Source organism: Mytilus californianus, unplaced genomic scaffold, assembly GCF_021869535.1.
Source record: "Mytilus californianus isolate M0D057914Y unplaced genomic scaffold, xbMytCali1.0.p SCAF_5, whole genome shotgun sequence".
In the NCBI taxonomy this organism is placed as follows: Eukaryota; Metazoa; Mollusca; class Bivalvia; order Mytilida; family Mytilidae; genus Mytilus; species Mytilus californianus.
The window spans coordinates 54,304,218-54,331,491 of NW_026262701.1; the positions used below are offsets into that span (position 1 = coordinate 54,304,218).

Genomic DNA, 27,274 nt, shown 5'->3' on the forward strand with positions numbered 1-27,274 from the left:
CCTTTTGAATTCACTAGATAAGTAATACAAGAGTTTAAGAAAAAAAGGGCTTTCTTTTTACCTGTAAAACACACATGTACTGAGGTAATTAAACCTTATTAAAGTGCTTCTTGTATGCCATATCTTTAATTTTGACAAAAGGTATTTAAATTTAATTGAAATAAAGTTTTTCTGCAACTTTGGAACACATTTCCTTTTTTAAATGGTTATCAAGGATTGCTATGGAAGTTCTATCATGATTATATTAAATTCTTGGATTTACAAAACAAAGGTGTGATATTTAAAATTTATTAAGTTGCTTTATATACTATTTTAAATATATTTTAATAAAAAAGATGTTCACTGCATTATTAACTAAACTCAACTGACACCATAAATCTATACAAGGCTTAAGTAAATGGTGAAAATTGTCCAGTTACCATAAAATATATCTGAAACATTCAAAAAAATTTGAATAACATTGAAAATATTAGCCACAATTCAGTTTTGAGATTATTTGATCAGCTTGTTTTATTTTTATTTTAAAGGTGATATATATATGTAAGTGTTGATAAATATGGTGTTGAATTTATATTATGTTTATTGTGAAATTTTGGTTTCAATGCCATATTGAATACATTTTAAATTTCAAATTGTTGTTCAAATTTCTAGCCAGGGAAAATAGCTGTTAAAAACAGTTCCTAAATTGATGAAATACAATAGATAGATACAAAAATTAGGTCTAGGTTGGTTAAGACTTAGTCGAGTATGGTTCAGACTAGGTCGAGTATGGTTCAGACTAGGTCGAGTATGGTTCAGACTAGGTCGAGCATGGTTCAGACTAGGTCGAGCATGGTTCAGACGAAAATAAAACGGTTAAGTACTGGTCGAGTACAAGTTCAGACTGTTAAGTATGGTTCAGACTACAGTCGAGTATTATCAAGTAAATTTCAGACCAATTCAGACTGGTCGAGTAAAAATCAGTACATTCGAGTACAAATATAGGCCATTTCAGACTTTTACTGGTTTGTAGTGTTAGTAAAAACAAAATCTTCTTGTCTGCAAGATTGTAAATTCGTAACTTCCGGGTACATTTCCTGTCAGAAAAACATTGAAAATATCCGATTGTGCATGGTTTTGAACAAAATGACCTGAATATTCTTATCCGATTTGCCGATATATTCTTATATCCGATATTCGATTACACGATAAAATTAACATTAAACATATAGGGAATGGTTTGGTGTTTTGAAATAATATTATAATAGCCGATATATTCGTTTAGCTGATATCCGATTAGGTGGAGTCTACTGTAGTAATAAGTAATATTTTTTGTGAGGATCTTAAAAGGTTGAAACCAATAGAGAATTTAATTTAGAGAATGTAAAGCTTAATGTGATATTAGAATTTCTTTATATTTTATTTATAACATGTATTATATAATATGTATGTATACCAGCATTTCAACTTCAAGTTGTTCTCTTAGAGTTATCTCCCATATAAGCAGTGCAATAACAGTTTGGTAAAAACATTTCATCTGACTACATATTTGTAGCATTTGATGATGAACCACTTAGTATTTTTGCATTGATAGTTGCAAATATAATTACTTACATGATTTAATCCTTGGATGTTTATAAGTGGAAAACTATTGTACTTCTTACTCAGGAAATTAAAGGATCTAGTCATGTTCTGCTCATAACTTCTACATTTTTTAAAGGGTATTGGTTTATAAGTTATTGTTCATATTGTTGCCCACAACCAAATTTTTAAGGGATGTGCCTGAAGCAAGTTTAAAATTTTGACTGTATCACAAGATAACAAATGAGTTTAACTTTACATACCTCTCATCTTTATACATGTTTAAAATTTTGTCTCCATTAGAAGTTTTGAATGCCATTAACTATCTATATATTGATAATACTAAGTACAATTTTTTCTGCCATCAGATGTATAAGGTTGAATTTTCTATCTGCCAGATTTTCAGAATTGATTTACTAACCATATTTTAATCCTTATAACTTATGTTCAACTATTTTAAGTTGTGTCAAGCACAACACAGAGTCACAGTAGAAAATTATTGATACAATGTGTATTAGATGCCTTCCACCAGCTTGTGTGTCAGGAGCAAATTAATTTTGTGTGGTCTAATCTCACTCTAAGTCATAAAATTAATTCATGTTTATATTTCTTGTTATTTTTATATTCAGAATTTTTGATAGTTCAAGAACTTCAAGAGATTGCAAAATATTTATTATTAACTGTTATTTTTTTAAACAGCATCATGGAGCTTGTAATGTATAAGCTTGGAATGTCTTTTTACAAGGTCAAACTAGTCGTTTTCCTTGCATTTAGTTGTGAGATCTGCTCTAGATATCTCTAGCTATTTTTTTTAGTCATTTTAAAGGTTCATTAAATATAAATTTAAATTCAAACATACACAGTGGTGATCCAGGAATGAAGCCCAGAGAGGCCAATTCAAACATAAGCAGTAAACTCTGCAATAAAAAATCAGAATATTGCACTCAAACTCGAACTTTCAGTCATCAGCCCAATTAAAATAAGCAGACCCAGTTCACAGTGAGGTGGAAATACTATGAAATTGAAAAATCTTTATTTATACAGTAGATATACAAAATATTTGTGTTCCTTTTCATAAACAATAATGATTTGAAAACCTATTTGTCACTGTGATATCTTAGTATTTGTATTGATTCCAATAATTTTTGAATTTGAAATGTTTTGGAAATTCAACTGTGAATTCAGATATGTTTGTGATTACCTATTTTCCTGGATTGAGGAATAATTGATAATTTTATAGCTACTTCCTCTTGTAGTTAGAATTGAGAATGGAAATGGGGAATGTGTCCGAGAGACAACAACACGACCACAGAGCAGAAAACAGCTGAAGGCCACCAATGGGTCTTCAACACAGCGAGAAAATCCAGCACCCAGAGGCAGGCTTCAGCTGGTCCCTAAATAAAAATGTGTACCAGTTCAGTGAAAATGGACATCATACTAAACTCCAAAACTTATAAATGAACTAAAATTATGAAGGCCAGAGGCTCCTTAATTGGGACAGGCGCAAAAAATGCGGCAAAGTTAAACATATTTTGAGGGATCTCAACCCTCCCTGGCCCCTATACCTCTAGCCAAACATATTTACATACACACTTATATGAAAGTTGTTTATTTTTTGCTCACTTGATTAAATGGGTCACCTTTATCAACAAAATCCTTGAAAATTAGTAGTGCATAAATATCTATGAATTCACAGTATGTATATTTATGATGTTGTATTATAATTATGTTCTGTGTTAACAAAAATATTTTTATTGATTATCAAGATTATACATTTGATTTATATGCTATTTTCATTGTTCCCAGCATTGTTTAAAATTGATTTTATTTATATCATATGTTTAACCATTGATTTACATTCACATTAATAAAATCACACAATAATTTTTTGATTCACAGTATATATAAAAAATTTAGACAGAAAACTAATTACACTATGTATCTCAAATTCACTTTAACCCGTTCTCATATAAATTTAACACAACTTTAAAATTGACTGAAGAAATCTTCCTTCCGATTTTTGTGTTGCCTTGACGGAGTCAAAAAGCGATGTCTGTGACGTCAACAATGTATTAGTTTGAGATTAGATCAGTTAAAGGGGAACCACTAGTGGTAGGTCAATAATATTTGGTATGTAGATGCATTGGAGTTTTTTTTGGTTCAACCCCCTTAGTTATGGTCTATAGACTTCAAATGAATTTTTATAGTTTACATGTTTAAGTTTGTGATTAGATCAGTTTACGAGGAAAAGCTTATGTTAAACCAATGATATAATGATATGCAGTTGTTTAAGCATTTGCAAGTATTTTTCATGGTGATTATAACGGCCCAACTCTCTCAGCAATGTTAATTAACTTGAAACTTTTACATTGTTTTCAAATTGAAATTTTTTTTTAGGTTATTGTAAAAGGGAACCACTTATGATAGGTCGATGGTATTTGGTATGGAGTTTTATAAGCATTGGCAATTCTAATTACCATTGGGTTATTTGGTACTGCACCATAAGTCATGGTTCATTAACTTTGAATGTTTTGCATAGTTAACATGTTTAAATATTTCCCTTTTGATTCAATATTGTCATTATACTATCAAATTACCAAAAAGCGAGACATACTTTATCTGTGTCAACAGTTTATTTTAATGTTCAGCTCTGTCATTCCAGAGCTACTGAGCATTAACTGTTAGATATAAGGCAATTTACTTTTTCAAAAATCATGCACTCACTCTAGCATTGAAAGGAACATTTCTGCTGATTTTTGGAAAGATTGAAACTTGTTCCAATTCTTGCCTAAGGCGCCGGCTATCAAACGGAAAGTCAACAGATAAGCTACTAAATCTATACATGCTAAAAGAGGGACGAAAGATACCAGAGGGACAGTCAAACTCATAGATCGAAAGCTAACATATAGTTCCCAATTGTTCTCATGGCTGTGTTCATATGCACAAGTGAACTGGCACTCATACCACATCTTCTTATATCTATGGAAAGAAATTCGGTACATCTTAACTTACAGCATTTTTTCAAAAATAACAGTTATTACCTTTTTTAGCCAAGTGAGCTTTTTTCATCACTTAACGTCGGTCATCCGTTAACTTTTACAAAAATCTTCTCCTCTGAAACTACTGGGCCAAAGTTAACCAAACTTGGTCACAATCATCATTGGGGTATTTAGTTTTAAAAATGTGTCCGACGACCCGGCCCGCCATCCAAGATGGCTGCCATGGCTAAAAATAGCACATAGGGGTAAAATGTAGATTTTGACTTATATCTCTGAAACTAAAGCATTAAGAGGAAATCTGACATGTATTAAAATTGTTCATCAGGTCAAGATCTATCTGCCCGGAAATTTTTAGACAAATCAGACAACCCCGTTGTTGGGTTGCTGCTCCTGAGTTGGTGATTTTAAGAAAATTTTGCAGTTTTTGGTGATTATCTTCAATATTATTATACATATAGATAAACTGTAAACAGCAATAATGTACAGCAAAGTAAGATCTACAAATAAGTCAACATGACCAAAATGGTCAATTGACCTCTTAAGGAGTAATTGCCCTTATAGTCAATTTTTAACAATTTTTCATAATTTTTGTAATCTTTTACAAAAATCTTCTCCTCTGAAACTACTGGGCCAAATAGAATCAAACTTGGCCACAATTATCATTAGGGTATTTAGTTTAAAAAGGTGTCCGATGATCCAACCCGCCGACCAAAATGGCCGACATGGCTAAAAGTAGAACATAGGGGTAAAATGCAGTTTATGGCTTATATCTCTAAAACTAAAGCATTTAGAGCAAATCTGACAACCGGTAAAAATGTTCATTAAGTGAAGTTCTTTCTGCCCTGATATTTTCAGACGAATCAGACAACCTGTTGTTGGGTTGCAGCCCTGAATTAGTTATTTTAAGGAAATTTTGCAGTTTTTGGAAATTATCTTGAATATTATTATAGATAGAGGTAAACTGTGAACAGCAATAATGGTCAGCAAAATAAGATCTACAAATAAGTTAACATGACCAAAATTGTCAATTGACCCCTCAAGGAGTTATTGCTCTTTATAGTCATTTTTTTGCAGTTTTTGTAAATTTTTGTAATCTTTTACAAAAATCTTCTCCTCTGAAACTACTGAGCTAAATAGAATCAAACTTAGCCACAATCATCATTAGGATATTCAGTTTAAAAAATGTGTCCGATGATCCTGGCTGCCAACAAAGATGGCCGACATGGCAAAAAATAGAACATATGGGGTAAAATGCAAGTTTTGTCTATTATTCTGATAACCGTTATAAAAAGAGGAAATCTGAAGGTAAAATTGTTTAGAATGTTGAGCTCTACCAATTATCCATATACATCAAAACTGTAAGACAATTTCCTGTAGGAGTTATTGCCCTTAAATGACAAATTTTACCACTTTTTTTCGATTTTTGCCTTTTATCATATCTTGAAAACTATAAAAGATAGAGAGAAACTTTAAATTGCAAAAATGATCAGGAGGACAAGTTCTTCAAATAAGTCTTATGGTTGAAATTACCAGTTGACTACTTATTAGAGTTATTTCCCTTTGATGCCGATTTGTACAATTTTTTTGGCGTTTTTGTCTTATATCTTAAAACTTATAATTAGGAATGTTTCCCCCTCTTTTGTGTTTGGAGCAAAAGCTAAATAAGATAGAGAGAAATTAAACAGACTTCAATGATCAGCAATATAAGATATAAAAAAACCAGAGATTTTTGTCATTAATTCTTTTATTGTCTACAATGCTGGTGAGTGTCCTTTGTTGAATATCCATATAGACCAAGGTGAGCCGCACAGGCTCTTTAGAGCCTCTAGTTTTTCATTTTTGCCTTTCATCTTGAAAACTATAACTGATACAGAGAAACATTAAAATGCAAAAATGATCAGCAAGACAAGTTCTACAAGTAAGTTTACATTTTCGAAATCGTCAGCCTACTCCTTGTGACAGTTATTGCCCTTTGATGATGATTTTTTTAAATATTTTGCGTTTTTGCCTTTTTTCTTAAAAATTATAATAGATAGATGGAAACCTACATACAGTAAGCAAAAATGATCAGCAAGACAAGATCTAAGACTCAATTAAGACAATATAGGGGAAATCATCCAATCTACTAACAAGTTACATTTTGCCCAGTTCCTTGAATAAGGATTTTTATACGACCGCAAAAATATAAATTTTTGGTCGTATATTGGTATCACGTTGTCGTCGTCGTCGTCGTCGTCAGCGTCGTCCGAAGACAGATGGTTTCCGGATAATAACTTTAGTATAAAGTAATAGAAATCAATAAAATTTTAACACAAGGTTTATTACCACTCCAGGAAGGTTGGGATTGATTTTGGGGGTAATGGTCCCAACTGTTTAGGAATTAGGGGCCAAAAAAGGGGCCCAAATAAGCATTTTTGTAGTTTCCAGGCAATAACTTGTGTTAAAGTGTATGAATCTCTCTGAAATTATACCACAAGTTTCTATACTTCAAAGGGATGGTTAGGATTGACTTTGAGGGGTTATGGCTCAAACCATTTAGGAATTAGGGGCAAAAAAGGGGAAGAAGGGTTTTTCTGGTTAAAGGACAATTGAGACAATTTAAAAGCAGTGTAAGGGAGGTAATCCAAATCCAAATCAATTTAAATAACAATGTTTGATTACCTCCCTTACACTGCTTGCAAATTATGTATTAAGAAATGATGATTGTCTGAGATACTGACCATAACTTGAGGGAAAGAATTATTTCTTTGAATAAGGGAAAGGGGGAGGTAATCAAAATTGGAGGGGGACAATTTTTCTCAATTCAGATTTCAGAAATTAAAAGAAAATTTCTTCAAATATTTTTTTTTGGGGGGTTAATATTCAACAGCATAGTGTATTGCACAAACGCAAAAAAAACGGGGTAAATTTTTTTTTATTTTTTTGGGGGGGGGGGGGGGGGTCAATTCGCATAGTGTATTGCACAAAAGCAAAAAATTGAATATATATTCAAATCATATAACCAATTTGAAGTTCTTTGACTACAGTTATTCTGTGTCAGAAACCTATCATGTGTCAAAATTTAATTACAATCCAAATTCAGACCTGTATCAAGCGTGAATATTGTGTCCATTTTGGTCCCAACTTTTCAGGGTTGGACATCTGCGGTCCTATCCAGCTGCGCTCAGTGAAGCAATTTATTTTACCCTCTTGTGTGTTTTGAGCAAAAACTAGAAGATAGAGAGAAACTAAACAGACTAAATGATCAGCAGTACAAGATCAACAAAACAGAGATTTTTCTTATGAATTCTATTCTTGTCTTCAATGTTGGAGAGTTTCCTTTGTTAAGTATGCACATAGACCAAGATGAGCGACACAGGCTCTTTAGATCCTCTAGTTTTCAAAAGGAAAGAGGAAACATTGAAACTGTAAAGTGGGGTCTAAATTTTAATTGATAGATCAGTGCAATAGTCGTCTGTAACTAATCAATTATTTACATTACATTTATCATTGACTGGCTGGAAAATATTAGTAAAATGTCAAAACTATTAACCTGAGCAAACCAATATATTTTTTATGTGTATTTATCCCCCATTACTTTTTATCAAACATCATTCATAAGTTGTTACATGTAGTATATTTGAATACAACAAGTGTAGTTTTTGTCTCGACGAGACGAAGGTAGCAGTAAGCCAGACATAAGAATTACTATCTGGTGACGGTGGCAGTGGCGATGTTAACTAAATGTTTAAATCTTAGAGGGCATGGATGCTTCATACTTTGTTTGCAGATACCTTATGTTACACAGTTTCCGTCTGTCATGTGTCCATTGTCCTTGACCTCATTTTCAGCAACTGCCATGTCATGTTTATTTCTCCCTTATTATGAGTAATAGGATACTCTAACCTTGACCTCATTTTCATGGTTCATTGATCATTATGGTCAATGTTTAGATTTTGTGATTTAGTCTGTTTTTCAATTACTATAAGCAATAGGTCAACTATATTCTTGTGTATGGAATGATTGGAAGGTGTACATGTCTGTCTGGCAGGTATCTGCTGACCTTGACCCCATTTTCATTATTCATTGGTCAATGTTAGTGTTTGTAAATCTTTTTACACGAAGTTTGCGGTAGTTGCGTGCATTTCAGTGATAAATTGACGCGGATAGACATGAATAATGTGACACTGCTGCATTGCGAGAAGTTATTGTCTAATAGTGTCGAGTACCACGTACTATTTGTGATAGATCTATATACAAACGCACAGATAACTACGATGTTAAATTGTAACAAATACAGTTTCTTCTACTAAACCAAACCACCAAAGATTGAAATAAACTCCGAGAGAATATTTCATATACTCTAAAAATGCTTACATGTATATCTGAATATTAAAATTAAGAAGATAAGATTGTAAAAGAGAGGCGAAAGATACAAACGGAATATTCAAACTTATGTGTCGAAAAAAATAATCTGACAATGCTATGGCAAAAAAACGAATAAACAATCAAAAGAAAAACAAACAACATTATACAAAACACAACATAAAAAACTAAAGAACGAGCAACACGAACCCCACCAAAAACTGGGGAAGATCTCAGATAGGTGCTCCGGAAGGGTTAACAGATTCTGTTCCGTATATGGCACCCGTCTAATTGTTCATATAAGTATAAACCCGATGACAAGTTTGATACGATAGGTAACATTCGAAGAAAGAGGACGAGATTGTGGTAACGTGGTTATACGATTGGGACATATCTGTCGTCATCTGTGAAACGTAAAAACGAACATTGACGTAAAATTGGTACTATTAAAACAGACGTTTAGTTGAAAATTATATTTATCTGTCGTCATCTGTGAAACGTAAAAATGAATATTGACGCAAAAGTGATACTACAAAAAGAGAAGTAATAGAGAGTCATGGCCATGGCAAAAAAGAAAAAAAAAGACCAACAGAAAAACAACAGTACATTAAATACAACATAGTAAAGTTGCAAACTATATTTAAAAGAATGTTTATAAAGAAGTTATACATTTTCAACAATCTCATACAGCTATACACCAGTAGATTGTCGTCTAACTAAATAAGAACTTCAAGGTATTTATACAATGTATTCATATAGGATAACTGGCTGTCTCAAGGCCAATAAGTGACATATCGACATGGACTAATAGTCTTTATACAATGTATTCATATAGGATAACTGGCTGTCTCAAGGCCAATAAGTGACATATCGACATGGACTAATAGTCTTTATACAATGTATTCATATAGGATAACTGGCTGTCTCAAGGCCAATAAGTGACATATCGACATGGACTAATAGTCTTTATACAATGTATTCATATAGGATAACTGGCTGTCTCAAGGCCAATAAGTGACATATCGACATGGACTAATAGTCGTGTTTGTTGTTGAAGACCGTTTGTTGACAATGTGATTTTTTTTCACCATGTGTTAGATATTTTTTATTACCATTTGAATTCTGAGTCATAGACGGTCTTTCGTCATATGGCCAATATTAAAAGCATACATTGTATGAACGAAAAAAAGATGAGTTTCCATTGGATTAAGGGTAGATCGGTCCTCTCCAATCCGGATTTCCCTGTGGATCGGTAAAACCCGTTTTGTTCATACCGAAAGTTGAAACTTCAACAGTTATTTTTTCAACACAAATAAAGGAAAAGAGGAAGTCCGAGTTTTCTGTAAATAGTAAGTTTTTATATAATACAATTTTACTGCTATGTAGAAATTAAAGAGTTATTACGCACTTCTTTTTTTTTCTTGATAAACTTAAAGACGAAGATATGACTATTTACATGCAAATCACTGTGTCTTCTACTTTCCTACCAAGGTATTTCATAACCTTTTATGCAAATAAGACCGTTTTTACACCTTTAAAAGTATTATTACAGAAAATTTAAAAAAAAAATAAGTGGTGAACATTTTCCCCCGTTGCTATAGGATACGTCAAAATGAAACTTTTTGGGAAATTTATTTGAAATGATCCCCTCTGGTATTGTATGTTTTGTATTAATTGACATGACCACTAGAGAAATGACAGACATATGTTCAACGACAGATGATTCAACGTTGTATCTGAGTAGACAGTGAAAAATGAAAGCAGGTGTTTTTTTTTTATTTTTTCATCTTCTGTAGGGTTAAAAAATGATACTCAAAATCCTAAAAAAAGTTTTAATTTCGCATAAAGAAAAATATCGATTCAGCAACAACCTTCAAACTTTTCCACAGTGCATAGGTTTGTCTGTACTAAGTGTAAGTTTTGTGGTGTCAGCATTAACATATAAACTAAAAGATTAAAGATTAACCTAAAGGTAACGATTCAGATCATTTACCAAACAGAAACATATCATTTATCAAGAAACTAGTTATGACAATCAATAAAAGATATCTTACACAACCACGCAAATGAAGTATAAGAAGGTAAAGGCTATGTAACTGGAGCCTAATTATATTGATTGAGAGAAAATATTCTTTAGAGCGACGCCATTAAAAAAAAATTAAATACATGTTTGTGTCAAACAATGGAAGTATTATATTGGCACTATTATTCTTCCATGGTTAAATGGTTAAACTATATAAAGACTGTCTTCTTATGTTTTATAAATTTAAAGCTTTTATGAATCGAACAAATTTATCATACTTCATATTGTTTACTTAAATATCTAATTCAAATAAATGTCCTTGATTGTTCAGGTTTGTTGGATGTTTAGTATATAAGAATTACTACATGCACTGAGCTAGAAAATTTGCAGCGAGGGAAAGACAGAGCGATCTTACGTAACATTCCGTCGTCGGCGGCGTCAGCATTTATGTTAAGGATATATTCTTCTGACGTTTCAGTCTCGTTGAAATTTCGTTATGGAACTATTTCCAAAACATGTGATACAAGTAGAAAATATCAATGAATTAAAAAATGTTATAATCAAACTTAACTCTGTGAAAAAATTGTGTAGTTACAATAAGTAGTTTTTGAGTAATAATTTTTTCAAATTTTATTACCAATCAAGTCAGTCTTTTTAGCCAAAATTTTTAGAAAATGGGTGAGAATTACAAGAAATGATTTCACCAGAAACATGTACATCCCATATCACTTTTTCATTTTCAAATTTCTTAGATATATATTTTTTCAATCATTTATAACAAAGAAGTTGAAATAATATGCATTTTGTTCTTAAAATAGAGAAAAATCACAAATTTACAAAACTGACAGCTTGGTAATTTGACACGAAAACGCATCAAAATATGATAAAACTTTCTTATATTAACGCCTACCTATATTTTTTTTTAAGTTAAATTTATACAGATTGGTCAACTTCATCTTTATTGAAAGTATGAAAAAAAGTTTAATTGTGGAACTGTGATTTTTTTCACAATAATAGCCCAAAAGTGGATAAAAATTGAAGAAAAATGGGAAAATCACCAAAACTGGGTACTTTCAAAGGGCCGTAGCAAAGTGCATCACCATATGATTTTTTTTCACCAATTATCTTTTTACAGTCATATAAACCAAAAAATCAGGTTAAGAAAAATAGTTTAAATCTAGAAATTTTTGGCTCCTTAGAGGTGTACATCCTTAAGTCTGTGGTTAAAGTTTTTTGTTAGACATCAATATGTTTGTCAAACCTTCATGGAATTTTACGAAACATTGACAGAAGGTTTGTTTTTTTATGGTCAAATACAAGACCCAGAGAAAAAATTCAAAAAGTTTTTTTTTTTTTTTCTCCATTTTTCGTATTACTGATACATGGGTTTATTTTACAGTTAGAATAACGATACAGTCTAACTAAAGGTTAAAGCTTCACGGATATAAATAACATTGTCTAACCTTCATGAAAATTAACGATCTTGGACAGAATTTTTTTTATAAATATCTTTTTTTTTCATAGTTTTTATACGACCGCAAAATTTTTTTTGGGTTCGTATAAATCATGATGTCGTCGTCGTCTGCGTCGTCGTCGTCCGAAGACACATTTGGTTTCCGGACAATAACTTTAGTTTAAGTGAATGGATCTCTATGAAATTTTACAAGAAGGTTCAATACCACAAAAGGAGGGTTGAAATTGACTTTAGGGGGTTATGGTATCAACAGTTTAGGAATTCGGGGTCAAAAGGGGCCAAAAACAAGCATTATTGTAGTTTCTGGACAATTACTTATGTTTAAGTGTATGGATCTCTCTAAAATTGTACTCCAAGGTTTCATACTACAAAGGGAAGACTGGGATTGAGTTTGGGGGTAATTGCTTCTAGGAGAGGGGAAAAAGTTGGGGGGGGGGATTTTTTTTTCAAATTTTTTTAAGGGGTTCATATTTTTTTTTCTTAAAAATTTTTCATATCTTCTATTGCACAGTATTACGCAATAGATTTTTAAGATCTTTGACCACTATCGTTATGTATAAGAAACCTATATTATGTCAAAAAATATGATCACACTCCAAATTCAGACAGTATCAAGCTTGAATTTTGTGTCCAAATTTGCCCCAACTGTTCAGGGCTCGACCTCTGCGGACCTTATAGGCTGCGCTCAGCGAAGCAATTTATTTCGTTCTTTACAGATAAAAGGCTTTTTTGCAGTTAACATTTAGACAAGTCTAGGGTTTAATTTTTTTAGACATGAATTATTTTGTGTCAAATTTATAGCATTTCATGAACTTTTGGCTGTCTGTCTGGCAATTATCATCTGACCATGACCTCATTTTCATGGTTCATTGGTCAATCTTAAGTTTTCCTGGTTTAGTTTGTTTCTAAGATAATATATTCAAAAGGTCTATATTGAAAGCATTTAATGATTGTAAGGTGTACATGGTTGTTTCGCAGGGTTCATCGGACTTTGGCCTCATTTTCATGGTTCATTGATCAATGTTCATTTTTTCTGGTTAAGTTTGTTTCTTAGATGTGCAATAGGTCAACTATATTTTAAGCATATTTGGTGTATGGAATGATTGTAAGGTGTACATGTATTTCCAGTTTGGTTTATCTGATCTTGACCTCATTTTCTTGGATCATGTTACGTTTATGTGATAGTTGTAGTAAAGCTTTATATTTAGAACTATCAACATAATATCAATGGTTAGTAAAGAAGGCGAGACATTTCAGCGTGTGCACTCTTGTTATTTATCTTTAACATAATTAATTATTTGTTTCAATTATTGTCTTGTTGCAATGCAACATCCTACAGGAGTCCAAGCTCCTCCTCAAGTTCAAGTTCAAAATTCTTTATTTAACCTCAGACACATTTAGTGTACAAGAGGACAATAAACTAACATTATTAATATAAATGATGGCAGACGAGACTGACAAAATACAGAGAAAATACAGTAAAATCGAACATATGATATCATGCTTCAACAAAATATCTAAGTTCTATAAAATCCCAATCTGATTTTTTCTAAAAAAACTTCGAGATTTTTTTCAGGAACAAAGACACTGTCAGATTTTTTGTATAGTTGAACATGACATAATGATAACATATTTTTCATGTTTATCTCACTTGGATTTGTATTATAGAAACCTGATGTACCCTGTAACATTCCACTAACTACTCAGGGCATTAATTAGTTGTAAAACTCATAATACAGCAAATATATATTCAATAATATCACTCTGATTCACTCATTGTTCAAATGTTTTCTAATGGTTACTAACATATTATTTTGAATTGTCACACTTACTCTTCTATTGAATTCATAAATGAAAATTGAAAAAACATTGACATTTTTGTCTTTTGATAAGATATGTAATACGCTTTGTAAATTGAGAAACATGCAATTTTTAAAAAGTAATTCAAGCTAAAATAGTCTTCGTCAGAAATTTTATATATTCAATTACTAAATGTTTTAATTTGAGCTTTAAAGTTATTTTACTCCTCTTTAAAGCTTCATATATTTTATTCCAACAGATTTTTCAAATAGGACATATTATAAAGAAGTGATCGTAATCTTCTTGTGTACAAAAGTTACAAAAACTATTGTTTACAATTTTCCACCCGAATTAAAGTTTCTTTGTAGGTAGAATATGTTGTAGTAATTTCCATCTAAAAGTTTCAATAGAAAAATAAAGGATATGGGGTATCCATCCATGACACAAAATCAGTACATGCACAGCCAAAAAAAAAAAAAGAAAAAAGAAAAAAGAAAAAAAGGACAGTACTTTTAATGCTGTTCCTCATCTTAAAGGGGCATTAGCTACGAGATAAAAAAAAAACTTAAAATATGATTTTTCTTTGTTCAATCTTGAATGAAAGTGAAAAAGTTAAATAATAATTCGCTTTTTGCAGCCAGTTTGGTTCAATTTTGTCTAAATAAGCAAAGAAACATCGCTGATGAATTATTCACTTTCAAGTGAATAATTCGATCTCATTGAATCCGTATTCATGTGACCTTTAATTAAACCACTTAGCTAGAGTTGGGTTAAGCATGAATTAGGCGTGTTCAGTTATCAAAAGGAAAAGAATGTCAACATTGAAAGTGAAACAATGGTAAACCGTTTGATTGACTGATTCGATCCACAACAAACTCATTCTTATAAAGGTAAACACGATGATTAACATATATTCGTAACCTATAATATGAATCAAACAGACCTAGAAAAATCCAATTGCACGAGTTCGCTATCTATTTATTGCTTCGCACCACGGTGCGGAGCTATTAGTTTCAGTCGATATACACGCCATCTTGAAATAATTACTTATCGCATATAGATTTTGATTGGTTGCTTTATGATGCGGCTGAGATACAGCAACAGCTATTGGCTTAAATGAGATAAAGAATCACAGACTTTTTCGTCTCAGGATAAGACATCAAATGCCGGAAAATTAGCTATGTGTATTTCAGTTCCGATCAACTGTTATTAATTCATTCTCGTTTTATTATGCATATATTGCACACTGAAACTCAATTTATTAAAATGTCAATTATTAATACGTGTTTATTTGCTTTGTTAATCGGCAATATGCACGATTTGTTTTGCTAAACAATGTTCCTATACAATTTTACAAAAATGCATTATCTGTATTCTATAACTTCTGTCAATCTAGGCACACCTCCAGAGATGCACACCTCCAGAGTCGTGTCTATTTGTAAATGTATTAATTTTCAACAAGTAAAGTGAACAAAATTTTAAAAGCATGGGTGTATAACGCACACTCTTAAAGTAGAACAACATCATTTTCACTGAAACTAAATATGTATTGCTGTTTCTTATTTATCTTAACTGTTGTAAATATCTTTTGGTTGTACAAGTCTTTGTTTACTCCTTGGTTTTTATTGTTATTGTCTTATCACTCGAAATCATGTTACTCTTTATCAACTTATCTAAACATTCATATATATCTAAATAAAATATATACAGAACTAACAATCAAAATCGCAAGTCAATGACTAGCTGAAAAAACTAGAAAACCACCCCTCCACAAAAACGCATTGACAACATGGACAACTAAACACTGAACAGCCAGATTCAGAAAAGTTCATCTTAATATATATACAAAAATTGATATTCCAAGTCTAAGCCATCCATTTTATATCAATCAATATCTAAAAATACCACATTTCCAATACTAAATCAACACCCACATGCACACATATAACATTAAATTAGGATAGAGCGAAGCAGTCCACAGCTTTTTAGAAAGCTCAAACTTGTATCTATATTTATGTTTACATCGGTTTTTATGGCCGTCTGCAGTCTTCCGATGTCGACTTGAATGACGATGGTAAATTAGATGGCGTCTAGACTGAAATACACGCGAAATGTTGATACATATTATCGAGCACATGCATTGAAAATTGTTTATTTTAGCCTTTTTACAACTTGGATATATATATACTTCTTTGTATGTTATAAATCAAATATGAGCATTTGAGTCAAATCGGTGAACATGAATTTAACAGGTAATGCCCCTTAAAAGTAAGTTTATTTTCTTTCAAATATTTGATCATCTATAATAAGTATACACAGCCATTTTTTATGCCCCCGCCGTAGCGGAGGGGGCATTAAGTTTTACCCTTGTCCGTTCGTCTGTACGTACGCATGTACATACGTCCCAAAATTGGTTTCCGTTCTCTAACTTTAGCTTGTCTCAACCAAATGTTATGAAACTTATACACCATGCTTATAACCACAAAACAGATCAAGTTTGAATTTTGTGGCGTCACTTTTACCATTCTAGAGTTATGCCCCTTTACAAATGGAAAAATTGCTGAAATTTCTCGTTCTCTAACTTTAGTTTGCTTCAACCAAATGTTATGAAAATTATACACAATGCTAATTACCACAAAACACAGGTCAAGTTTGAATTTTGGTGGCGTCACTTTTACTGTTCTAGAGTTATGCCCCTTTACAAATGGAAAAATTGCTGAAATATTTGTTTCTGTTTCTTACTTTAGTTTGATTCAACCAAATGTTATGAAACTTATGCACAATGCTTATTACCACAAAAGTCAGATCAAGTACAAATTTGGATGGAATCACTTTTACAGTTCTTGAGTTATATCACTTTATAACGTTATATGCAAGCGGGGGCATCATCTGTGTCCAATGGACACATTCCCCATTTATTTGTCCAAAAACTGGTTAATTTTTTTTATTTATCAGAGACTTATGTAAAATTTTGTTTGATAGTGATTTTAATTTCATGGGTAATCCTTTCCATAAAAATTAGTTTCTTTTTTATATTAACAGTGCTGTTTATAGAATTTTCCGACTTTAAATAGCTACCCAATCTTTTGGTATTGAATTCTTTACTAAATTAATTTCAGCTGTCCAGTTTGATTTGTTTTTTAATTTATTAAAAATGACATCTTTTGAAAACGCAGCTTTTTTCATCTCCGATATCATTTACATAAATTATAAAGATCGCTTGGCCTTCAATTTTTGTAAATAATAGCTTTACTTTCAAATTTAATTAATTTGTTGTTCCATAATATTTGTTTTCTTATATCTGTTATATTTTCAGGCTTTTTTCGTGAAACCCCAACCAGTTAATTTCAAACATTTAAGGATAGTTTTATAAAAATCTAGGATTTTTTCGGACTTTCTTCTGGAATATCCCCATTGTTTGTTTAAAACACTAGCCAGTTTGACCCAAAATTACAGAAACAGTGCTGAGGTATAATTTTCCAATATCCATATTAAGTCACAATCACTTAAATCTTTTAACCCGCATAGCTTTTAAAGCAATGAAATAACTTCTTGTTTTTATCATATATAATCCCCCCCTTTTCATATGGACCAATGATCGAATTTCTTTTAACTTTATCTGGTTTATTATCCCCTATGAATTTAAAACTACTTTTTTCTGTTCTTTCAAATATTTCTCAGGAACTTTAGATAAAAGCAGTTCCTATAAAAGTGAAAATTTAGATTTTAGTTTTATTCATTAATTCAAAGATTAGATCTGGTCAGATATGTTCCAAAATTTTAAGTCAATCATTTGAGAAATACAAAAGTTATTTACATTTTCTATCTTTGGGGACATTGGTCAGAGCAAATTTGACTCTTGTCAGGTCAAATTTCAATAACCTCGAATTAAAAATTTCGATTTTCTTTTCTATTTTCATTTAATAAATGATGAAAGCTTGTTATTTTTCAAATTTTGAATACTGTGGATTCATTAATTTTCGTGGGTACCAATTTTCGTGGATTGAGAAAAACTTTCATTTTCGTTGATATTTGATTACGTGGATTTGCCAAAGTCTGCATACAAACTTATTGAAAATGTGTAATTCGTTGAACATTTAAATTCTTGGTTTACCTGTACCAACGAAATCCACTAAAATTGGTATACAAAGAATAATAATGAATCCAGAGTAAATCAGGTATGAAGTAAAAGAACACTGCAGAGTTCCATTGTCCCCAGCGATGCGCATATTGTATCTGTCCAATTACTAAAATTTTTGTTTTGGTACTTTAAAACTTTTTATAAATATCAGTAAATATCTTAAGAGAAATGTAGGCTTGAAACCCTTTACAATGCAATTTTCTATAAAATTAATATTTCCAAGGGCATAACTCTTTCAAAAATAGTTGATCGACTGTGATTTACAAACTTGTCCCACACATTGCTGATATAATCCTTTGATATAAAAATCTGACAAGAATTGAATATGTGAGAGTGCTTTAACATGACTGGATCGACAGACGCACGGACGGACACCCAGTATTTCTTTGTCCCAATTAACCATTCTCACTTAATAAAAATTAACAATCAATGGAAGAACCAAAAGGAAATTAGATCAACCAAAAATCTTTATCATGACAATAAAATAGGAGAATGTATTTGATTCCTTTATAAGGGCATGCAATGCATGTATACCCTGTGTGATAAAAATAACACATGTACAAAGCTGAAAAAAATGTGTATTACAAGCAGAAAGCTTGTGAGATGAGGTTACTATGGTTTTCAATGTTTCAGACTCAGAAATGTATCCCTGTGCGCTGTAGAAATCCACTCAAAAGTGTGCTAATGAAGACAACAAAATATTTATATAGATGAAGATCACAATCATCTGTCATCTTCATCTGTCTTTTGTTGTGTTCATTATCACACTTTTTCCATCCATTATAATTACTTCTCATTAATATAATATAATGGAAATTTTACTTCCTGAAATATATATGTATCTGTATGAGTATGCTTTCATGGTCATGGATACCAATACTGGCTTTAATACAATTATGGTAGAGAGAGCGCTGTCAATTTATTGACAGTGCGTTAGAGCAGTTTTGAAGTTCTTAATGCTTGGTGCATGCACTACAGTGTATTAAGTTTAGGTTCCTCAAGTATGTACATCAAATTCATAATGGTTGCCATAGATATGTAATTTTTCTATTTATATAAAAAAAAATGATGTGGTATGATTGCCAATGAGACAACTCTTCACAAGAGACCAAATGACACAAAATGATCAACTATAGGTCACCGTACGGCCTTCAACAATGAGCAAAGCCCAACCCGCATAGTCAGCTATAAAAGGCCCCAAAATGACAAATGTAAAAATATCAAACGAGAAAACTAACAGCCTAATTTATGTACAAAAAAATGAACAAAAAACAAATATGTAACACATCAACAAACGACAACCACTGAATTACAGGCTTCTTAATAATTATTTATTTTTATGTCTAATTAGGACACCCTTAATTCCCTTGATCATGTTGATATTCACATTAAAACCTGACATATCTTAATTGACCTCTGGAAATTATGACCAAGTGATCTCATTGGTGTTCCAGTGACATTTTGAAGCTGTTGTAAAATCCTTAAATATTGTTTATATCAGTTTTTGTAAAAATTAAAACATAACTGAATATGATATTGCTTTATATGTACAATTATGTGAACATGGTGAACTCAATACCGACGTACATGATCCTACATCCTGTCAATATTATTTAGTACTTGTATTTTGTCATTGCACAAGTTCATGCAATTCTCAGACTGTTTATGACATCTTTCCTAAATCTGTTGGATATGAACTGATTGATACTTTAGTCTGGGAGAACATGATTTATTTATTAGTTTCATAATTGTCTTTGAACTAGCTTTCAGTTACTGCAAGTACTCGGCTTTGTGTCTATTTTTTTTTTTTATCTTAGTGGATTTTGTGTCTCCTGCCGATATTTTGAGTAAGGGCAATTGCAACTGATTTTTACAGTTTGATCTTATGTTGTGCTGTTATGCCACTGTTCCAGGTTAAGGGGAGTGTACTAGTTGAGCACTCACACGCATGTTTAACACCCCCAAATTCTTTCTGTGTCTGTACAAAATCTAGAACCTGTAGTCATTGGTAATACAGTGTTTGTCTTGAGTTCATGTCTGTCATATTTTTTTTCGTAAATTGTTTTGTTATAAATTGGGTTGTTAGTTTTCTGGTTTGAATTGAATAAAAAATTTTCATTACAGGGTCTTTTATAGCTGACTGTACTGTATGGGTTTTTTCTCATTGTTAAAGGCCATACAGTGGCCTACAATTGCTTACTATAACGATATCATTTTAACTCTGGTGGATATTTGTCTCATTGGCAATCATACCACATCTCCTCATTTGTATATCTGATTTGTCTGTTATGTATATTTATAGATGACTGCACTCAGTGGGGATACCTTTGAAGGTTCAATTGGACCACTTTCAAAGAAAGAAGATTCAGACAGTGATATAGATATAGGTAGCCTCCTTGAGATCGATTCTACAAAGAAAAAAGGCTGGGATGAAAAACAGAAGCTGATTAAAATTTGTCAAAATGAGGCTGGAACTATATCGAGTGGAAAACGACCATTGAATATTGCAATCATTGGTTCACATGGATGTGGAAAATCATCTTTTCTTAATACTATATTTGCCAGCTTTAGTGACGGAAAATGGAAAGAAATGACCCAACAGGGTAGCTATGGTGGATTGGGAAAACAGATTTCACAATCATTGATCAGGTATAGTCCTTTATCAAGCAGTTTCTAAATGCAAATTGCACTTTCTATGCCCCCGATGTATCGGAGGGGGCATTAAGTTTTACCCTTGTCCGTCTGTACATCCGTCCGTCAGTACGTCCGTATGTCCTTACTTCCCAAAATTGGTTTTTCTTCTCAAACATTAGTTTGCCTCATCTATATGTTTTGAAACTTATACTCAATGCAAATTACCACAAAACACGGATCATGTGTGAATTTGGGTGGCGTCAATTTTACCTCTCTAGAGTTATGGCCCTTTACAAATGGAAAAATTGCTGAATTTTTCATTTCCATTCTCTTACTTAAGTTTGCCATAACCAAATGTTATGAATCTTATACACTATTCTTATTACTACAGAACACAAATCAAGTTTGAATTTTGGTGGCGTCGCTTTTACTGTTCTAGAGTTATGCCCCTTTACAATTGGAAAAATTGCTGAATTTTTTGTTTCCGTTCTCTAACAAGTTTGTCTCAACCAATTGTTACGGAATTAATACACAATGCTTATTACCACAAAACGCAGATCAAGTACGATTTTTGGGTGGCATCACTTTTACCGTTCTTGAGTTATGTCCCTTTATAACGTTATATGCAAGCTGGGGCATCATCCTTGTCCCATGGACACATTCTTTTATTTATTTTTTTTACTGAAAAGGCCCCAAGACAGTATATCTTGCTATTTTAAAAAAACATAGTAATATTTTCCATAAATTTGAGTGCTTAATCTACAATAGCATAGGGCTGTTAAGGTCTCTTGCCTGTGCCTTCGTCTATGCCTTTGTCTGTCCTTTTTTCAGTGATCTGAATAGCCTTTATCTGTTCTTTTTCCAGTGATCTGGAAAGATTTATTCTCTATGGTCCCAGCCCCCCCACCCCTCCCCCCCCCCAAAAAAAAAAAAAAAAAATCAATGGGCCATTTTTAGAACTTATGGGCCATGTTGTGAAATGAATGGGCCATTCGTTTATAATAAAAAAAAATTACAAGTGCATGTTTCAGCAAAGAGGTACTAACCTGTATGATTCTAATTGATATTGTGAATTCTGTGCTTTTGTAGTTTAATTTGACAAATGTTAATTTAGTTCATGGTGATTTATGTGACTAAGACCTGGGACACGTATAATAGTCCCAGCTAAGACTGACATTGTATGAGTTCATGATACTTAACACCACTCAGAAATTAAAACTTTATGACTTATAATAAAAAACTGAACAATATAAAAATTCTGGCCAAGACCAACACCACTTCAAAGAACGGCATAATGTATTTTATGGAGTGGTGTGTTGGAATGAAGTATTGGAGTGGAGTGTTGGAGTGAAATTTTGGAGTGAGATTTTGAAGTATATAGTTTAGTTATCCCGCACATGTAGAATGTTAGGGAGTTGAATGTTTTGTTTAGTCAGTATCTTGGCATATGTGTATCTTATCTTAAAAGCTACAGAAAAAAGTGTAGCGTTAATGCCACAAAGAGGAAAGAAAACCTCTAAAGCTACACAAAGAATGAAGGGTGCTGCAAATAAAAGCAATACTGAACTACAGGAATATGTTGAATAAAAAACTTCAACTCCGGATCAACCATTTCATCTGACATTATATGCTGCTTTGATTCGTAAATGTTATGGTTGTAACCAGGAATTCTAAAAAAAAGCATAGAAAGTCGCCACATGATTTACTTTTTAAAAGGTTCGACTTCAGATCATACCTCAGCCCCAAGTCGAATTGTCAAATAACCTGTTGACACAGAGATATATCTCGCCTGTTGGCATAAAATTCAGAAAAAGACGCATGTAACTTTATAGAAAATATTGTCTATTTCAAGTAGTTCCTATCAAACTAACTTAATTATAAGAAATAACATTGAACATTTTTAATCGATTGAAAGTCACTGGACCATGACCAAGGGGGCATGCCTTAAAATAGTCGTCAAACTGATATGTACTTATAGTAATGCAGCTTTACAGAAAATATCATTGGTCTATCGCAAGTAGTTCATATCATACTAACTTAAGCAGAAAACTTATCATTGAAATTGGCTTATTAATTCAAAGTCACTGAACCATCCCTAGGGGGCAGGGGCCCTAAATGGTCGTCAATCTGATATGTACTGATAGTAATACAACTTCATGCAAATTATCATTGATCTATCACAAGTACTTTCTATCAAACATTTGTTTACGTCGTCAAAAATGCGAGACAAAAACCTCTTAAGAACATGAAGAGCACATACTTTCACCTTAGTGCAGAATGTGCACATCGACTATACCAAGATTCGTAATGAAGCATGTTATTGTACACGACGAAATTAAAGACCAATTGAAATATGGCCACAAAGAAATGCTGGGTCAGTATGTGCATTTAATACTGACGTTTTTTTAACAATCTCTTTGCGTGGATAGAAAAACATTGATAGCAAATAAATTTTAACATCCTATCATAGTTTTTCTTTTAGGTGCTACATCAAAAGTAGGATTAAAAACAAAAAGAACCCGACCCACTACAAAAAAAGTTTATCGCCAGAGGTCTTATCTAGAAATAAATGTAATAGATGATTGAAGGCACCTTTTTTGCGTAAATTAGCGACGATCGGTCCACAGATTTGTTTGTGCCGAAGTGACACTTTCGTGCAATTAAAAAAAAATCAGATATAAACCCGCAACCCCATTTTTGTATCCGAAATCGATCTTTTGAATACACCCCTTAATCGTAAAATTTTTCTCAATGAAAATCTCGCACATAACATTGTATAAGTTGCAGTTCATCTCTTATTATTGTGTTCTATTACTGAAATGATAGGTATAGGTAATAAGAATTAATAACTAATATTTCCATGAATCCAAAATTCAGAAAATGGAAATACTTTCAAGATTTTTAACACATTTAAATATATTTTTATTTAAACAGAAGAGTGGCTCAAGCATATGGAAAGCCAACGGGGTCAAAATTCTTAATTCATAAATTGTCCATTTGTAACTTGTAACTGTGTAATTTCAAAATTCTTCATTCATAAATTGTTAATTTGTAGCTTGTAACCATAGATATAATAGCCACAGCTATGGCTATTATATCTATGTTGTAACTGTGTAATTTCAAAATTCTTATTTCGTAAAATGGCAATTTGTAACTTGTAACTGTGAAATTTCAAAATTCTTAATTCGTAAATTGTCAATTTGTAACTTGTATCTTTGTAATTTCAAAATTCTTAATTCGTAAATTGTCAATTTGTAACTTGTAACTGTGAAATTCAAAATTCTTAATTCGTAAATTGTCAATTTGTAACTTGTATCTTAAATTTTGTAATTTCAAAATTCTTAATTCGTAAATTGTCAATTTGTAACTTGTAACTTTGTAACTGTGTAATTTCAAAATTCTTTATTGGTAAATTGTCAATTTGTATATTGGTGTTTTGTAACTTGAAACATGTCGATTCGTTAAATGTAATCGTTGTATTATGCTAACGATCATTATGACGACAGATGGCGCTCGGTTTCTTCTTCGGTGTATAAGCCGCCAGTAAGTAGGAGCACCTCCATATGGAGTATATACCTAAAAAAATTAATTTAACACAATTATGTACAGCACATACATATAAAAGAAAACAAATAGATACAAACATTGTTTGTTTTATATGGCATATATACAGGGACTCGGTTTTATATAAAGGTGACCTCGAATAATCATGTATGTCTACTGTACTGGTTACCACACCTGGGAGGGTGTGTACGTGTCACCTCCTTTATTAAGATATATACAGATGTGTCGCTGGAATGGGCTCCCTTTTCAACTTCGCAAATATATGACTGTCACTTGGCAGGAAATTTCTTCTTAACATAAGCAAACGTCTAATGTGTTAATTTGTAAATCAATGAAAAAAGCTGAGATCAACAGTGCAAAAACAATTATTATGATACGTAAATGATAATGTAAAGAGATATGTTTCATTTTACAAAATACTTTAAACATGATACACCAGTATGCAAACTCCCCATCATGGTGAGGATGCATTTTTCAATGAGACTTGGATATCACAATGCTGTCTGTAAAAGTTATTATAAAGTATGTCAAACTTTTAGTTATGCATCAGTAGATTAAGGGAATTAAAAATTGTTGTAAAGGACTTGGTTGATAAGAGGTCATTCACTTCACAGTTTGAGTTACAAAGTTCCTTAACTTGCGTGCAGATTTTTTTTATTTTCATTGCAGTATGATTTGCAGGTAAAGTGCATTGTTCACTACAAAATTTAACTTCATAATCTCACTCCAAATATTTCACTCCAAAGTCTCGCTCCAAATATTTCAATCCAAAATCTCACTCCAAAAGTTCACTCCAACACTCCACTCCAATAGTCCACTCTAACACTCCACTCCATAAAATACATTACGCCTCAAAGAACAGAATAATGATTAAGAAAATGTTGCAGTACATTTTGCTGCAAACATACAGTAACCAGGGCTATGACTTCTCCAACCGGGCGATATTTACGAGAATCTTCATTTACAATGTAAATACTGGTACCGTCGCCTTTTTTATGTTCATGTTCCTTTGACACTAAATTTGGGTTTTCGTCGACTGCCATAATTTGTCCTAAGTATTGGAGGACGTTTCAGACATTTCCTGTATTATTATTATTATTTTTGTCGCTACCAACAAAAGAAAATAACGTTTTTTGGCCAGGCTAAATAACAATTCGCTGTTTCTTTGGAGGCGATTTACAAAATAATAAACGAACCAAAGACCAAAGGACAGTTGGGCGCCTTTTATGGAGACAAATACGATATTTGAAAAAAGATCCTTGGGTTTTTCAATCGAAATTATAGTTTACTTTGTAAAGATTATACATTAATTTCGTGTCTGTACTAGCCAACTTTCACAAAATTAAAGTTGTTTACTTTGAAATGTTTAATCATGGTTGAATATGCTTTTTTATGCCCCCGCCGTAGTGGAGGGGGCATTAAGTTTTACCCTTGTCCGTCAGTACATCTGTACGTCCGTACATCCATACGTCCGTCCGTACGCCCTACAATTGGTTTCCGTTCTCTAACTTTAGTTTGCCTCAACCAAATGTTATGAAACTTATACACAATGCTTATTACCTGAAACCACAAATAAAGTTTGAATGTTGTTGGCGTTTCTTCTACCGTTCTAGAGTTATGCCCCTTTACAAATGGAAAAAATGCTGAATTTTTCGCTTCCGTTCTCTAACATTAGTTTGCCTCAACCAAATGTTATGAAACTCATACACAATGCTTATTACCTGAAACCACAAATAAATTTTGAATGTTGGTGGCGTTACTTTTACCGTTCTAGAGTTATGCCCTTTACAAATGGAAAAATTGCTGATTTTTTCGTTTCCGTTCTCTAACATTAGTTTGCCTCAACCAAATGCTATTAAACTTATACACAATGCTTATTACCACAAAACACAGATCGAGTTTGAATTTTTGTGGCGTTACTATTACCATTCTAGAGTTATGCCACTTTACAAATGGAAAAAATTGCTGAATTTTTCGTTTCCGTTCTCTAACTTTAGTTTGCCTCAACCAAATATTATGAAACTTTTACACAATGCTTATTGTCTGAAAACACAGATCAAATTTGAATTTTGGTGGCGTCAATTTTACCGTTCTAGAGTTATGCCCCTTACAAATGAAAAAAATGCTGAATTTTTCGTTTCTGATCTCTAACTTTACTTTGTCTCAACGAAATGTTATAAAACTTATACACAATGCTATTACCACAAAACACAGATCAAGTTTGAATTTTGGTGGCGTCACTTTTACAATTCTAGAGTTATGCCCCTTTGCAAATAGAAAAATTCCGATTTTTTTATTTCTATAAAAAAGAAGATGTTATGATTGCCAATGAGACAACTCTCCACAAGAGACCAAATGACACAGAAATTAACAACTATAGGTCATACGGAATGTGGCGGGGTTAAACATGTTAGCGGGACCCCCCCCCCCCTAACCTGGGACAGTGGTGTAACAGTACAACATAAGTGCGAACTATAAACATCAGTTGAAAGAGGCTTAACTCATCAGATGGATAAAAATACATATACTACAAATACAAGTGGACGTGGCTCGGTACTTGTACATCCAAACAACAAAAAGACACTAAGTACAGATCTGAGAGTACTCGCAGTTACTGACAGCTAGTTCAAAGCCACTAACAACTAATAAAAAAAATCATGCATCTAAGACTAAATTATCAATCCGCACACATCCAACATCTAATGGATTTAGTGTAAAGACGTCATAAACAGTCA

General features: G+C 32.3%; 2 protein-coding genes across 2 annotated transcripts in view; both read left to right on the forward strand.

The window, feature by feature from the left end:
* The window catches only part of LOC127702638 (uncharacterized), a 143,424-nt gene extending 139,972 nt beyond the window's left edge, over positions 1-3,452 (forward strand). Inside the window, exon 6 of the transcript XR_007982516.1 lies at positions 2,387-3,452. The gene's annotated coding sequence lies outside the window, so the exon portion shown is untranslated. The remainder of the gene's footprint in view (positions 1-2,386) is intronic.
* Positions 1-27,274, forward strand: part of LOC127702639 (uncharacterized) — a 117,711-nt gene that overhangs the window by 76,196 nt on the left and 14,241 nt on the right. The window contains exons 2-3 of the mRNA XM_052206922.1: positions 10,002-10,252; positions 20,644-20,990. Coding sequence (XP_052062882.1) covers positions 20,644-20,990 — 347 coding nt within the window. The 5' untranslated portion in view covers positions 10,002-10,252. The remainder of the gene's footprint in view (positions 1-10,001; positions 10,253-20,643; positions 20,991-27,274) is intronic.